Source organism: Schistocerca piceifrons, chromosome 5 (genome assembly GCF_021461385.2).
Source record: "Schistocerca piceifrons isolate TAMUIC-IGC-003096 chromosome 5, iqSchPice1.1, whole genome shotgun sequence".
Classification (NCBI taxonomy): Eukaryota; Metazoa; Arthropoda; class Insecta; order Orthoptera; family Acrididae; genus Schistocerca; species Schistocerca piceifrons.
Window position 1 is genome coordinate 273,291,859 of NC_060142.1, and position 17,721 is coordinate 273,309,579.

At 39.2% G+C, this 17,721-nt stretch overlaps 2 protein-coding genes across 2 annotated transcripts in view; both read right to left on the minus strand.

Annotated features, from left to right (window-relative positions):
* LOC124799309 (carnitine O-acetyltransferase-like) overlaps positions 1-15,868 on the minus strand; it is a 78,034-nt gene extending 62,166 nt beyond the window's left edge. The window contains exons 1-3 of the mRNA XM_047262895.1: positions 15,798-15,868; positions 9,637-9,803; positions 2,777-2,912 (exon numbers count right to left, since the gene is read on the minus strand). Of these exons, the coding sequence (XP_047118851.1) occupies positions 2,777-2,912; positions 9,637-9,803; positions 15,798-15,839 (345 nt within the window). The 5' untranslated portion in view covers positions 15,840-15,868. The remainder of the gene's footprint in view (positions 1-2,776; positions 2,913-9,636; positions 9,804-15,797) is intronic.
* LOC124798940 (carnitine O-acetyltransferase-like) overlaps positions 15,843-17,721 on the minus strand; it is a 97,037-nt gene continuing 95,158 nt past the window's right edge. The window contains exon 12 of the mRNA XM_047262473.1: positions 15,843-15,859. Coding sequence (XP_047118429.1) covers positions 15,843-15,859 — 17 coding nt within the window. The remainder of the gene's footprint in view (positions 15,860-17,721) is intronic.

Genomic DNA, 17,721 nt, shown 5'->3' on the forward strand with positions numbered 1-17,721 from the left:
GATGCATTATGTGGTCATGATAACTGCGAGTGGTTTGAGGCCACATATGATGGAAACCAGATCATTTGTACAAAGTGATATGTGGGACATCATAGACAGGCCAACAAATGAAAGAATAATTATTTAAGTTAAAGGTAGAGAGGGGAGAAAGGAAAGGGAAGGGAAGGAAAGGAAAGGAAAGGAAAGGAAAGGAAAGGAAAGGAAAGGAAAGGAAAGGAAAGGAAAGGAAAGGAAAGGAAAGGGAACTACTGATGTCAGCTGCATGGGAACTTTATGTGGATTCAGCAGTAAAGAGTGAAAATGCTTGCCAGGCTGGGATTCGAACCCGGGATCTCCTGCTCACTAGGCTGTTGTGTTAATCACTGCATCACCCAGACGCAGCGTTTATCACAATTTCTTGGACTATATTGTCACGCCTCTTGGCTGATCCACATTCCCACCTAATGTCATCTATCCACAGTCGCCTTCCAAGTCTTCTACGCTTGCTATTTTGGGATTCCTGCAGGGGGTCGAACGTAGTTGTGCATCCACACTGAAGGCGGTCAAATTCATTGCCAATCACGGCAAATCAATTGTATGAATGTGTGCTGTCTGTTCTTTTGGATAAGTCCAAAAGAATAGATGCCACACACATTCCACAGATGTGATACATATTATATAAATTGAAGATGGATGGGGAGAAAGGAAAGGGCAAGGGGGCAAGGGAACTATTGATGTCCTCTGCATTGAGACTTTATGTGGAATCACCAGCGAACAGAAAGAAAGAGAGAAAGAGAGAGAGAGAGAGAGAGAGAGAGAGAGAGAGAGAGAGAGAGAGAGAGAGAGTGTGTGTGTCAGACCGAGATTCAAACCCAAGACGACCTGTTTACTAGGCAGTTGCATTAACCACTGTGCCCTCTGGAAATAGTGTTTATTGTAACTGCGCGGACTATTGTGACATGCTTCTCAGCCAACCCACATTCCTATCTAGTGCCGCCTGTCTGCAGTTCCCAGCCATATCCTCAATGCTCGTTAGTTTGTGGTTTTTGGAGGAGGTACAACATAATCGTGCATTTGCACTGAAGATGGTGGATTCATTGCCCACTGAGATGAATCAGTTATTTATTGGTGTGTGTTCTTTTGGACGTGTCTGAAAGAACAGCACCATGTATTCATATGAAAGAATAACTGACTGTAGGACAGTTTTGAGGAATAAATAGAGAAGTGATGGATCTTTCCCAAGGAGAAAAGCATGAACAGTTGCATGAGGATTTAACTATCAGTCTGGAATTCAGTTTGTGGAAATGTTCTCTCAGGTTGCAAGAATCCAATAATTAACACTACACTGAATTTCTAAGTGGTGAAAATGACATAGAAATAATCATGCAACAGCTGGACTAATGGATCAAATTCTTCCAAAAGATGAACGATGTGGAGAAAAATGACAACATAATCACAATGGCAACTTAATCTGTTGGGTAGACATGGACACACTCAAACAACACAGCTCCTTTCTGTCATTGTGTCACATGTCCATCATGTTGACATACCTTACGGGGCTGATTCAATATAACAGACAGGTGCACACACACACAATCTTACGACAGCGGTGAACTGCCATGTGACCACTCGGTACCAGTTTTATGCTACCTAGAGCACTTCCAAGTGACCAGTGTTTTAAGGACCTTTGTATTATAAAGCAAATAGTAACACCCAGAGGAGGAAAAATGAGACCTACCTATTTCGTCCAGCAAGCTTATGTTTTCTGTCAAAGTCTTCAGTCGCAAGACTTGTTTGATGCAACTCTCCTTCCTACTTATCCTGTACCAGTCTAGTCTCTGCTCAATTACTGCAGCACATCTGTTTGAACTGGCTTACTATATTTAAGCCTTTGCTGCCTCCGAAAATTTTTACTGCCCATCCTTCAGTCCATTAACCTATTATTTGATGTCTCCAAGTTGTGTCCAATAACCTATCCCTTTCTTTCTTTAAGTTGATCAATAAACTATTTCTTTTCATATGGACAGTGATTTTCTTTTTATGTACATCCACCACGGGCTTATTACGATGGAAATGTGCCATCCTGCAAACAGCACTACAATATTTCAAGGCATAAGAATAACTGTTTGCTGCTACCATCAATGCCAACACACTCTGTAAGTCTATCTTTACGCAGATTGTTGTGGGATCTCAGCTGTTCAATATAAAATGTTGAATCAAAACACTTCCAGCCTGCTAAATTTCCAATTATTTTATTTGTGCAAACAGTTTCAGCACTACATTATGCCATCTTCAGACCCACTGACCGATGCATAGGAAGAATCCTAACTCTGGTTCAGTCAAAACAGATCATCAAAGCGATTGCTATCTCAAGTAAAAATCTAAGGATACCAGTCACTGAATGCTGGCTCTTATTTTGACTGGACTAGAGTTGGGATTCTTCCTACACATCAGACCTGAAGATGGTGTAATATAGTGCGGACCTGGTTGCTCAAATAAAATAACAACTATAACTTTAGAGACTGAAGGTGTTTTGATTAAACATTTTATAATGCCAACACTGCCTTATTTGTCATCCTATAGGTATATTTATTACTGTATAATACAAAGAGCATGTTACAGCTATAGGCACTCATCACAAGAAGTTCTCCTTGACTACAGAATAAAATTGTTTCATAACTTATTACTACTTACCTGTCACACATATATTGCAACAATGAACTGGGGGAAAAAATGTGAAAGAAATTAACAAAAATTAAGAAATATGGTTAAAATTCAAAACCGAACAGATACTTACCCAATTTTCTGTTGATTTTGCTTTCTGTAATAATAGGTTTTGGAGTCTCTCTCCTATTCCTCCTTTGGCAACAAAGTTTTTAACAAGGTCTTCTGTGACAGAATATTCTTCTGGTGTTATTAATGGCTTCACTGACCTAAAGAATGCAACAAATCTAAGAATCAGTCTCTATGTTCTGGCTCAACTCATTGAAGCATTTAAATTTATATACAAATACATAAGACAAACAATAAATAAAATGAAAGACCACAATCTGAAATAGTTAAATCCATAACAATCATTTGACACATTGGCAGTGCTACATTTCTATGGATGTCCTGCTATAACACAGTACATATTTGTGGTTAAATTTACAGCACATAGTCCACTTGAAATATATCTGGGGTATAGGTAAATTTTCATTGCTGTAGTAATCAATACCAATGTTTAACAAAGCTCTCGATACTAAGTAATATCTGAATTATTACATCTGATCACATATAAGTAACTATTTCATTCGGCATAACTAACAAAAATACAGAGTTATTCAAAATGAATGGGACGAAAAGAAACTATTCCTGTGCCTACTATAATGACTATTTCAGAAACACACATATACACTGAAAGGTCAACTCTCACAGGTTCCATTTGGGGACAATTTGTGACACAGCAGGTGTCTATCTGGTACTTCGTTTCCTGCCAAACCCATTCCAACACTGCCTGGTCAATGGAGTTACCGCCCTGACTATCTGATGTCTCAGTTACTGAAGTCCTCCGGAAATGGGGGTGCATAAACCACGTCGTTCACACATCTCCAAACCAAAGAATGCATTGATACAGGGTCATGCAACATGAGAGGTCACAAAACGAATAGCACATCATTCGACCCAGCGTGGCCAATCCAGCAATGTGGAAGATGTTTGCTGAGGTACTTACATACAAGGTCATGTCAATGTGGTGTGGCTCTGTCCAGCTGCAAAATGAAGTCAAATGGCTTCAGATTCTGCAGTTGGTTAGGATGCAGCAAACATTAGGTTTCAAAGAATCACCTTCATGTTCCAGAGAGGACTGTGCATTTTGTGTACCTCATATTCTCAAATTATGCTTGTTCACTTTGCCACTTAAGTGAAATTTGGCTTTGACAGTGAACATAAGTCAGTCTGCGAAACCATCCGCTTCCATCCCTACTTGAAAATCTATGCGTAATTGTATCTGCTTTGGTTTATCATCTAGTTTTAGCACCTCTGAGATCTGAATTCTATAAGCCTTGAACAGCAGATGCCCGCGCAATAAATGCCACATTGTCAATAGCAATGCAATCACTTATTTGCTGGCAAAATGCATTTATTTTCTGAGGCTTTTTTCATAAATCATACGAATGTTTTCCACCACTTCATTCTTGATGGATTGCTGTCCTGTTGTTTCCTTCTTGCATGTATGTTCTGTCTCCCTGAACTGCTTAGCTCGTCTAGCAGTTTGTGATGGTGTGGTGCCACTTTATCAAACTTGGTCTGAAAATGTCTTTGAACAAGGATTATTGGTGATGGTTTGGCATATTCTCTGACACAATACACCTTTTCTATTGTGGATGCCACCATTTTGAATATTAATGCCAGTGATGAACAACCAGGGCAACTTTCTGTTCTTTCACTGTTGCCATCCTAAACAATGATAGTTTACCTTCCAGTCTGCACATTTAACGTATAGCAACAAAGGTTTGTCATCAAATCACTATTTTAAAATAAATGATGTAATTAAAAACAAAATGGAGCATTAATGATGCAAATAACACTTTATATTTCTTTTATATTGTCTATTAAATAAGTACCATAAGATGGGGAAATATCAGACACATTGGTAAATTTGGATGGAAACAGTATACTTCTCTTTTTATGCAAGCTTTTATTTTATGTATGGGTCTTGCTGTTTAGACCTTGTGTGTTGTCAAGCAGATTCAAAACACACATTGTTGCACTTGGAAATTGAGACGGTGGTGTGTAGCATTTTCTGTATAGCGCACAATTATTGTTAGTTATCTTTATGCAGATTGTTTCATCAGTGCAGTAGAAGAGGAAGAAGTGGCAAGCATAATTTCTTTATTTAAACAGCAAGAAGGAAATTTGAATGTAGTTAGCCTTTGTATCTCACTTGCACTAATGTCTAATAAACTATTTACAGATATCTACATACTATTCGAAGTCTGTTCAAAAAATTCTGGAACATTCGTAATTTCGCGTCAATGATTTGTTGAGGCAAAATGTGGCTGGCATCTCTTCACATGCCTGTGTTAAATGTGTAACAGCAACAAGTTTCATTGTTGTATGTCTGTCAGTTCAGTGCTGTATCAAGTAGAATGCTGTGTCACACAGTTCGCGAATTTCGAAATTGCAGTGTTAGAGAAGCAGCAAGCCTGCATTAAATTTTACGTGAAACTCAAGAAAATCTTTACAGGCACACACCAAATTAACCGGGGAGCATATGGGGATTAGGGCTTAAGCCATACTCGGTGTTACGAATGGTTCACACGGTTTGAAAATGGCGGGATGGAAGTTAAAGATAACCCTTGTTGAGGACACCCTTTAACGTCTACCGATAATGCTCATGTCAGGAATGTCAACGAAACTGTGTATGCCACTCTAAGACTGCCTGTCCAAGAGATTGCAGAAGAATGTAACATTTAAGTTGGATAATGTCGTGAAATACTGACACTGCATCTTGGAATCCATCATATTGCCTCCAAGTTCGTCACACAGCTCATGAGTCAAGACCAGAAAGACCTTCACCTCGCAATCTGTGAAGAGCTTTTGGATCGCGCAAATGAGAATGAGATGCTCCTTAAGAGTATCTTAACTGGTGATGAGAAGTGGGTCGATTGTTATTATGTTAAGACCAAGGTTCAATATTCACAATGGATTGGGAAAGGTTCTCAAAAACCAAAGTGAGCATATAAGGTCAGGCTAAATGTCAAAGCCATGCTGATAGTTTTCTTTGACTCTGAAGGATCAGTTCTTCATAGATTTGTGCCACAAGGAAAAACTGTTAAGTGATGGAACTATCAGGACACATTGCGATGCCTGTGAGAAATTGTGAGAAGGAAAAGGCCCGAAATGTGGTGAGACAATTCAGGGTTCTTGCATCATTATAATGCACCCACATATTCATCCCTGTTGGTTCTCGACTGTCGGCAAAAAACGAAATCACTGTGCTGTCTCATCCTCTGTACTCCCCAGATCTGACCCACGGAGACTTTTAAATTTCTATAAATTTCTAAAGTTGAAAACCCACTGAAAGGATGGGGATTTGCAGCAATAGATGAGATAAAAGAAAATTTGCAGGTGGCGCTTCACATGATCCAGCTAAAAGTGTACCAAGTCTGCTTCCATAAGGGGAAACAGATTTGGGAGTGGTGTATCAATTGTGGAGGAGATTACTTCGAAACAGCCCATGCACAATAAGTAAAGGGTAATCATAGAAAAAATTTGTAGACAAAGTTCCAGAATTTTTTGAACAGACCTTGTACATATGTAAATTGAAAGGAGGGTGGGGAGTAAGGAAAGTACAGGGATGACTGATGTCAGCTGCATTGGGACATTACACAGAATGAACGGTGACGAGTGATAATGTGTACCGGACAGACATTCGAACTTGGGGATCTTCTGCTTGACAGGCAGGTGCATTAACCACCGTGTCATCTGGGACACAGTGTTACCACAACTCCACAGACCCTCTCAGCATACCTCACAGCCATCCTACATTCCCACCAAGTGCCATCTGCCTGCTGTCCCTGACCATTTCCTCCATGTTCACTACTTGGAGATTTCCGTAGGAGGTCAGACGTACTTTTGCATCCACATTGAAGAAGGTGGATCTACTGCCTATCTAGATGAATCATTATATGGAAGCGTGGTGTCTGTTCTTTCGGACACGATTACAGTGCGAGTGGAGGACTTACGTACAAGCAAACTCAGATTTTCTCTAAAGTTTTCGGTTACATTAGGTGATCTGGTGGGCGATAGAAGAATCCAGTCATCATTTTATGCCCACCCCTGATACTGAGTCTTGCCCAACAGTCTCACATACAGCTTCAATTTTTATCTTGGTGGATCCGAGTTTCTTGTCTACTGCGACAAATACCACCACCTTCATTTCTATTGTGTTAGTATGCACCAAGAGCACAGAATGGGACAGAGTGCATGCATGGATTTTACAGCATTTAGCTTGCAAGCTATGCTCCAAATATGAAGCACAGCACTAGGAGGTCCGTCCGGGGAATTCAGCACACATGAAATGGTCCCACACAGATGGCTACAAACACAGGCGATAATGACACAGCACTCGGCATGGTTTGTGGGAAGGATGTGTGTAGCAGTAAAAAGATTAACCCTTTCACTGTGCATTTACTCTCAGCGGCTCCCGCCCTGTGCGCGTTATTTTCACCCGGTGCGTATATATACGGCTGTAGCAGTCTACCGTTATTGAGATAAAAATGAGACGCAAAATCCAGTATTGTCGGTGTAAATCATTTCCTTTTTTTAAATCTTTGTTCAGAAAGTCTTATTTTGTTCAAAAAAGGTACTTTATTAGGAATTAGGAGAACGTCACTGCGCCTGCACAGCTACAATGACGCAGGAAGACCGCATGTTCGTACGGGTAAAACATTAAAAGATCTTGCATTATGTCATAAAAGAAACAAGACATCAAAGGATACTTCAAGAGCATCGGAATTTCATGAACCATACTAAAATGAATAATTCGGCTTAAAGCACACAATCGTATGTCCAGATTCGGATGTAAATTTTCTTGAGTACCAGTACTGTATTATCTCATGTTTGGTACTTTAGTATGGCATAATGCCAGACGAGCTAGAAGATGGAAAACGTGCACTTGAAATGCAGCGAACAGTTGAAACTAGCCAACAGTGTGAAACAAAACACTTTGTTTCAAATAAATTGACCGCCTCAGCGCAAAAGATTAATAAAATCCAAATCTCTAGCAAACCGACAAAAATAATTTCATTGTTCTGCAAGGCGAACAATGCTTGACTGTCAGAAAGTTGGAAATAAAGCCTGAAACCAACAACATATTTTAGCCTTCCATAATAATGCGAATGTATTTTAATTCATTTGGTAGCTCCCGGCCACAGAAATCCGTTTGTTTTCATTTAATGTGAGAGCAATAAACAAAGAGGAAACAGCAAAATCACTAAATGTAAACACAGGTCATGTGGAGACTACCCAACTCTCCACTACAATTCAGACTGCTCTGTGCATCAGTCCCGGATCTACGATATTTCTGAACTGGAGCAATTTAGATAGTGGCGCCCAACCACACTTCTGTAACCAGAAGCGGGAGAAGGTACCACACATACGCGACTCAATGGCGCATGCGCAAGAGCCCGCCCCCAACTGCTCAAATGAATCTAATGTAAACAGCTGTCACATCACGCTCATCGGAGGCAATTTGTTGTTAGGAAGCACTGCATATTCTTCCTAAAGCCTCTGACACACTTTGGCTGGCAGACGCTTGTATGAGCACTGTGTTTTGTTGTTGTATATGTTTTTTAGCTCCAGTATTATTCTACAGAAGCGGGACGCAGTAATATCCTTCGTTAGAGTATTGGTTCTTACCAGCCAAAATCACAAAAATTTAACTGGTAACCAAAACAATGAAAAATTCCTGGAATTCTAAAAAATTACCAGGTTTTTCCCGGTTTTCTCCCGGACGAAAAAATTCCCGGGTTTTTCCCGGATCTCCTGGATCGTATACACCCTGAATATATGTACATAATATCCACAAATGTACTGACCATAAATTTGTCTATTATGCAATACAGCTTTTGTGAATCTAACAAAGTTTAAAGAAGGGAATGTCCACACTGGAATAACAACAATAGGGAAACAATACATTGCTAGCCACCACAGAGAGAAAGTGTAGAGTCGCAGATACGCACCATGAAACAGACTGCTAAAATACCTTTTTAAGCTTTCTGACAAAATTCTTCTGGAATAGAAAATACACACACATTCACATACATTCAACTCTCGTACACGTGGCCACTGGCGGACGGAGGGTGGGAAGGGAGTTGTGCTTGTGAAAACGTGTGTGTATTTTCTATTTTGGAAGCTTAAATATTTTATCAGCCTTTTTCATTGTGCCTATCTGCAACTCAGTAGCTCCTCAATGTGACAACTAGCAATCTACTTTTTCCATACTACATAGATTAAGTAATTTACAATGAAAAGTGTGTTAAATATGGAATAAATGCAGACTTCTGGCCAGACTACAGATCAATTTGTTATTTTACAATTCTTTTGTATTCACATTCATTGGCTTTACCATCTCACAACCAAATTGTCACCTTCCAATGTCTTCTAGACATCAGGTTATGCAACAGGTGTGTTACCACAGCCAAGATTTTGTGGGGTGAGTGGAGATGGGAGGCGAGAGAGGCAACTGCGACACTTGAATCTGATGTTTCGTACAAAGAGACAGGTGAATGGATCTGACAGAGTTGGTGGGGCATGAAGAGAACTGATTTTAATGCAAGATGCAGACTATATAACCTGACATTTTAGCATCCAACATTTGTTAAACTTTTAATACTTATTCTGAGGATGAGATCTGCTTCTCAAGATGTGTCATTTATTACCAGTATGAGCGGATGAACCAAAATTTAATATTTTGCTAATTAAGTAACAACCTCAACCTTCACTATGTTTATAAGGGGACAATCAAAACAGAGTTTAAAATATTGAAATTATACAGCCTAATGGGACAGAAAGTGACAATTGATTTCTGAGGTAAGATCAAAACCAATCCTACTCAACTGCACACATGCATCCAGAATGTACTACATACTTTTATGAAACTGTCTGTCATACCTCAGGTACTTTTCCATTGTTTGCTGCAAAGCAGGAACCGGCAGATGAGGAAGTGCTGCAGGAGCAGAAACCAGATTCCTCCTAATGTGATGATGGTGATGTTGCAATGGAAAACTAAGAAACCCATATTTCTTATGATGCAGCATATTGTCTGATATTCTCATAGCCTGAAAAGAAATTAACATTTACCATAGTAAGACAGCCACAGAACAATGCAGAATAACTGAAAGATGAAGTCAAAATGTCAAAAATCCCGGGTGGTTATAATTAAACTTTCTCTATTTAACATGTCATAACACGGAAACTAATTACCTTACGAGTACCAGACTTGGTAGTATTAATGTCAAGGACATGGGGAAGAGAGATAATGCAGAATAAATTCAATTGGAACACTTTTAATGTGCTGCTATTGTACATCATACCATTACATACCAGTACCATTACCGCTACAAAAGGGGCTCAATATGGAGCCCCATCAGTGCCCAGAAGAGTCTGACAGCACAGGATTGCATTTTGCACAACAGGCCGAAGCATGCCTGTAGGTATGCTGGCTACTTCTCTCGATACACTGTTCTTCAGATTAGTACATGTGTGAATGCTCCCCTGGTAAACCCTGTCCTTTAGGTACCCCACAACCAGAAATTGCAGGGAATGAAATCAGGTGACCGTGCTGGCCGAGCATTTGGAAATGATCGGCTCACAATTCAATCATTTCCAAATGTTTTTCGGAGAAGCAGCTGAACTTCACAAGCAATGTGCGTGCGGTGGGGTCCCATCTCACATTAAAACTGTTGAGTTCAATGTCTCTCTCTCCTGTAGGGCGGGTATGGCATGCTGGTGAAGCATATCGCAGTAACACTGGCCAGTCACGATACATGTCTTTGGTCCTTTAATGCCAAACTGTTCAAAAAAGAATGGGCCAGGATGAACACAGCCACGAAGCCACATCATACAGTGACATGTTCACCATACAGAGGAACTTCATGCACAGTGACTGGAGGTGAAGATCCCTACACTCGGCATTGCTGTGTGTTCACCTCACCCGTCAAATAAAAATGAGCTGGCTGTCTGTCCATATGATGGTCCCGGGTGAGCTCTCATCAACTTCAATCCTGGCGAGACAGAAGAGAAAAGTCAACAAGTTGTCGAGCATCCTCTGGTGCAAGCTGCTGTATGATATGGACCTTGTAAGGATACCATTTGAGAATGGTTTGAAGCAACCTCCATGTAGCGGACCATGGGATGTTCAACTGTTGTGACACAGCACACACACTGCCTGATGATCGGGAATTGCACACAGCATTGTCTGCCATAACAGCAGCGAGATCATAAATGGGTCGGTGGCCTCTTCCCAGAGTAACGCCCAGTTCTGCAGTGGATTTGAACTACTTCATCATGCTCCGAACAGCAGATGTAAGAAGATCCTTTCAGCCGGCAATATTCTCGAAGTGCATCTTCATCAATAATGCACTGCTCCTTTTGTCCAAGCTCATGTTGACATGTCAACAGGTGCACTGTGACTGGTCAGGTGTGAGAGACTATGAATCATGATGATACATCACGGCATCTGGTGGCCATAGTTGGAACTGGATGGTGGCACTGATGCACGGAAATCCTGTATCCATACTCTGGACGTAAATGTTACCAAGTTTGGTATTCGTACAGCAATTAGCTTCCATGTTATGATGTGTTAAATAGGGAAAGTTTGATTATTTTATATCAGCTGCATGTTTATTACAAACAGAGTAATATTCATTGGAAATGAGACCACAAAACAAATTTCCTTGGATGTCAAATACCTTAGACAACTTAGACAATCTGTTTCATTTAAATGGATTAAAATTAATTCTGGCAAAGACACAATCAATACAGTTTAAAGGACTTAATGTCTGTTGGCTTTTGTCTCTGCTTCTTTGGCTGATGTTTGTTTGAACTATTTTCCTGGTGCTTCACCAACACCAATGCCTTAAGGAGTGTGAATTTTTGACAATGACAGCCTCTCATGCAGTCAAAATGTAATTTTTTATGTACTTATTTATTTGTTCAACATTGGCTGAAGAACCCAAGACAGAAGTCAGCTGACAATACATCAATGTGGCTGGGCAAGCCTCAACAATTTTGTACAGTATAAAGAGTGTTATTACAAACAGTGCAATCAGTACGAAGTGTAAAAAGTTGTTACAAAAGACATTACATCTAAAATTACTAGCACAGTTATGTCTGACACCTAAGAATAGTTTCTGACAGTGGGAAGAAATAAAAAAAGAAAATCATAGTCTTGAGTTACATTTTAGGTACAAAATAAATTAAAAGTCTCACACTACTCATGGCAATACTGCCAACTAGTGTGAGCTTAGTGAAATTGACAATGTTTTTTGTAATACATTGTGTCTTCCAAAATGCAATTCTCCTTTTAAACGCACTCACTTTCCCCTTGAAATCGGAATTGAGTTGCTTCTTACCTTGTAATGTCTGCAGTCAATTCATTTTAAAATGTAAGGTCTGTAATCCACTCTGGATCTTTTAACTTCCGTACTTTATTTCCTTTTTCCATCAGAATTAAACAATCACAGGTATTAAATTGAAAAACTGTTCCTTGACTTAACAAACATTACTGCACAGTAATACATAACGATTCAATACTCTTCTTCAGTTCCAGCAAAAACTATTGCAACTGACAATGTAATAATGTTTACGATGACAAAATTTATTATTCACACCAGCAATTCTATTGTATGTTTCATACCAGCAAATTTAGCACAAAGTACAGTATAATTAATCCCATAAAAATTGTGTATGTCAATTACTGTAATTTTTGGCTCTTTCATTGTCAACTAAATCTTTAAATTCTTGCTGTGTGGTGTTGTAAGGCAGATGCATTGAAAATTTGTGATATCCATCTATTATATGACTACATAAGAGGTACTGAGAATTCTTAACTTTCTCCTCTTTGTTTCCCATTCATTTTTTAAGGATTGCGAAGATAAGTTGCTAGACTGTCCTTTTGAAGAACTGAAAAGAGTCACACCGGCCAAAAAATGCTGAAAGAAAGTGTCGCATTGCACTGCTAAACAATATGTTGCGTTACAGTGAGCAGTTCAAAGAAGGACCTAGCAAGGCCAAGATGCACCAAGTATTGCTGAGACAGGCCAATCCTCAGACCACAAGCATGCAGCGCATTGTGCAGGAGTGCAGTTTTGCACACCGTGGCTGACCTCACTCCATAGCACAAAATTCCAGTTATGTAACAGTCATTTTCAAATGTGAACAAGAAGCCCAAAGATAAGCCAAAAACTTAACTCTCAACAAGAAACCAGAGACTGCCCCAAAGTCAAAGTCATTGTGCTTTAAGACTGTCACATTTTGGTTGGCTTACTAACGGAGAAGGTACATGTTAGTCATGTGTCAGTGTTAGACATGATTCCCAAGCTTTCAACAATATCTACATACTTCAAAGGGGGGGGGGGGGGGGGGGGGAGATTACACCACTGAAGTAATCGAAGCACTACTGAGTCAGTTTTCATACTCGCAATTGAAAACAACATTAATTATCAATTACCACAAATGTAAGTGCACCAACTGCTGAAGAAAAACTAATTAAGGCCCTTAAAGAATCACAATCCTTTCATTAATGAGCAATTCTTCCAGCCACATGTGTTTCAAATTGTTTCCTTTGCTTGTAGCATTACAGCGTCCAAACAAAGGTTCAAATTTGGATAATGGAGTTTGTGAACTGTGATGATGGAAGTTCAGAATGTTCTACTTCCTGTGTCTTAGATGTCCTGATAAAGTCCAGTAGTAGCACAAATACTAATTACAGAAGAAATAGAAGCAAAATAGAAGCAAAATTTAAGCAAAATTTAAGCAAATTTTTATCATACGTTTCAAGGAAGGAGCACAACTAAACTAACACATGTATGATGCCTCTCTCCAATTGTGCATGATGCTGTCCGGACAGTGGGTGACTGCTGCACATTAAAATAAACTGATCATTGGATAAATCTATCAACGTTTCCATATTTATTTTGTGACTTTACTAAACACAATAAAAGAGATATCTCAGTCACAGGAGAAGCAGATGGTTCTCTATTTTGTCAGTGTTCAGATCTGTTACTGATGTTATTTAAGCTTCAGAATATTACTTGGTGCCCCTTGAGAAGAGTGTCATTCAAAAGAATATTTCTTCTAAAATCATCTCTTCCTTGCCATCTTCTCTAGTCCCTTTCAAGCTTGATACGTATCTTCCCCAACAGTATGTGTCTTACTGAAAATAAGAGAGCAACTGTAACTGAGGTCTTAAATGAACAATGGAAAATCCAGGATGGAATAGTGACAGTGTTATGAAAAGGGTAGTTGCTACTCACCATATAGCGGAGATGCTGAGCAGCAGACAGAAACAACATAAAGGCTGTCAGCAAGTAAGCTTTCGGGCAAAAAGGCCTCCATCACACACACACACACACACACACACACACACACACACACACACACACACACAGTCTCTGGTTGTGAGCAACAGCGCATGATGGGAGAGGCAACTGGGTCGTGGCTGTAACGAGGAGGACTAGTCATTGTCCTTCCCTACTCCTATTCCAGAGCTACACAGCCCTCTATTCTGTTAACACACCTGCATTCATTTTACTTCTCTCCTCCTCAGCTGCCCTCCCCCCCCCCCCCCCACCTCCACCTAACTGCCGGATTGCACCTAGCTGCCCTACCATCTCCCTACCACATCCCTGTATGCTCCCACAAGCAGCACTTTAATGTCACCCACCTCTACTCTGCTATCTCTACCCAGTCTTCTACTCACCTGCAACATCTGGTTGCTTCTCCCATCATGTGTTGCTGCTCACAGTCTGGCCTCGGCAGCCGGAGACTGTGGGCATGCATGTGTATGGGAGTGGGTGTGACAAACATTTTTTATTTTGTGTTTGAAGTTAATTGTATTCTATATTAAATTCCTTATATCACTGAGCAATCAGTGTAGGATATTTACAGCTGAATACCTCAGTCCTTGCTGTGTTGCCATTAGGGTGATTACGGGGTAGTATGTTGTTACACTGATGAATATTATTGCTGGTTTCAATACTGACATTGACCATTGGCAACAAACTCCACTAAGGGACAGTGTTGTCACAAAAAAACATAACTATGTCCTGATTTTTACTCACTTGTCTTAGAAATTCTCTATATTATTTTGAAAATATCCTGATTTTGCTTCTAACATATTATGGGAACCCTAGTCTCTTACAATACTACATACCCTACCATGGAACCTAGCTATGATATATTCCACAATATACTGGAATGTCTGATCATAATGTTCTAACTTATCAGTGTGTAGCCTTTGTTAATATATCAGTACATTTTTGTCTGGATTGGCATTGTTTTAATTTTTTGGCACTTCTAAACTGGCACATAGTTGTCTTAATACCTGTTCAAACTCCATATTGTTCCTCATGCTGCCGATAGAAATTTGCCCGGGACTAAAATACACCAAAAAATCTGAAAAGTCAAATGTCTACAAAGGCAGGATTACAAGAAATCAGATTACCTGCAAAGCTGTTATCCTAATTCATTATTTATATCAAATATATATTCATGCATACACAAATCCCTTTCCAGCATTCTGTAACAAACTCTTGTACAGATGTGGATAACAATCACTTTGTCATTTGTTTAAATTTTTGCATCGTTATAAAAATACAAAACAACCTTATAATTTTGAGAGAGCATACACCAGATCATTTATTCCCTATTCCCAAACAAAAATTTAACTTTTGCTGGCATTAGTAATGTCAGGTTCTTCTTTCAAACTCTTCTAGCAGCTTCCTCACAAATGCATTAGCTGCTTCTTGTTCCATTCACGAGTGTTTGCTTACACCTGCTACTGCTGCCTTCTGTACCTCTTACTTATAATTTTTGCAGCTCATTGTGTTCTTGTAAGTGCTTTCTTGTTGCTTTTCCTTTCTTGTTTACTATCTCTTACTTACACACATTTGTTTCTGTGTGGATCTGTCTACATTCACATTTATGCACTACCAATAACAGCATATTTTTACTGGGAAATGTTTTAAGTTCGACCATCAAAGAGCAAAGACTTCAAATTAATGTAATTGACACCAAGATTAAAAGTTTTTCATAGGCAAAGAAATAATTACCATGTTGTTCATTGCATTCATATTCTGAAGAATTTTCAGCATCCTTTAGCAGCTCTGTGAACCTGCAACAGATTTTTTGAAACATGATGAGAAATTTAAAAGTACTGTCATTCTTTAATTATGTTATACAAACAACTTAAATTTTTTTCTTGTCTACTGAATGGATACGGGTGTGAGAGAATTGCAGGCCAGTATTTACCTTCCAGAAACAAAATATTTAGTACTCCTGATAGACATATAAAAAAGCAAAAGTGATAACATTATGATTTTCTAATACAGGGGTATGAGTGACCTACCCTTCATTTTTAACCTTCTGAAGCCTGTCTTTCTCTCCTCCTTGAGGAAGCAACTAATAGATCTGAATGCTAGGATAGTGCTGTCACTTATTTTACGTATATCTTAAGGCAGTATTATGTATTTCATCTGATAAGGTAAGTATTGCCAGTAAATTTGTCTCAATTTACAAGTTTTCTCACTGAATTTTCCTTTTGATATGAATGACTAACTATGTCAATTTTCTTATATCTAAAGCTGATAAAGCGCCTTGCCTTCAAGATCAAATTTTGCATTTCTAACATGGAAGTTCTCCAGCAAGATAGTTAAACTCACCTCCAGACAGACCGTACCTTGTGGAAAAAGATTGCACCTATGCAGTCAAAATCAGGGATTAATGCAAACCTGGTTCGTCAGTATCATTCCAATAGTGGAAAGTGTTATTCATTATTAAAAGAGTTAAATGATGCATCAGCAGGAAACTTACTTCAACAATGAAGTGTACAGATTTTGTGGGCAACAGATCAAACACTTATGGAAATTCATGGCGCATGGACAACACACAATGTCATTGCTGCCCAGAGTAAAATGATGCCAATAGCTTGAAGACTGCTAAGTAGAGCACTGTGAGAAGGGCAGAGCAGTTGCAAACCAGTAGCACACTACACCTGCTGTAACATGTGGACACATGATATACAGTGCTTACACAATGATTATTACAAATATTTCGAAGAAGGCAGCTATATCTCTTGGCAGCAGGTATGCTATCAATGGTTGTGGTGTGAAGTTTGTGATTATTGACATACTGTTTTCCACCATTTATTTACACACTACTTTATTTATTTATTTTTTAAAGATTCTATTGGTAGACCAAACTGTAGTGTAGCTCGAGATGTAGGTTAGGTTGAAAGGTAGCAATCTGGTTGAGAGTTAGGGAAGACATTCCATGTATCCCAACAAAAAGATACATTTTTAAATGAAGGGTGTGGAGTAACAACTACAGAAGTCTAGGCTAGATTGGAATGTGACAGTTTGATACAATGTCATAAAACTTAATAACAAGAATATCCTCTCTTAAGTTTCCTTGGCAAGACTAATGGCGTGCTTTTGGGTATTTGTCTGAGTTGTTGATTCTATGTTTTGGACAAAATTTTGACAAAAAATGGACTCAACAGCTTGGCTTGCGAAAGCATGCCATTACAGAACACCCTCACCAAAACCTCCATATTCCTGTGGTGGCCTCAATGCTTTGGCAGTTAAAATGCACATGATTATATAATATCATAATCACTATATTGGTTGCATAGTGCTCACAAATAGTTGCTTTGTGGATAGTGTCACTGGTTGAAACTGATGAGTTATATGGTGTCCTTCAGCACTTTGTTATCAACCACGACCTAATGGAATATTGCATATTGTGTGCATAATGGTTTCTTTACTTCCAAACAAACAGTGTTGCATAATAGGGAGGGGGGGGGGGGGCTTAATCAGTCTGTCACTATACTCTAGAATCGTCAACAAATCTGAACTCTCAAGATACTTAAAGAACGGATGCTTCTCTAACTGTCTCTCAAACTTAGTCCCATTTTGAGCTCTATGCTATTTTACACTGGTAACATGCTTCAGTTAACTATAGGTCATGTGAGTATTC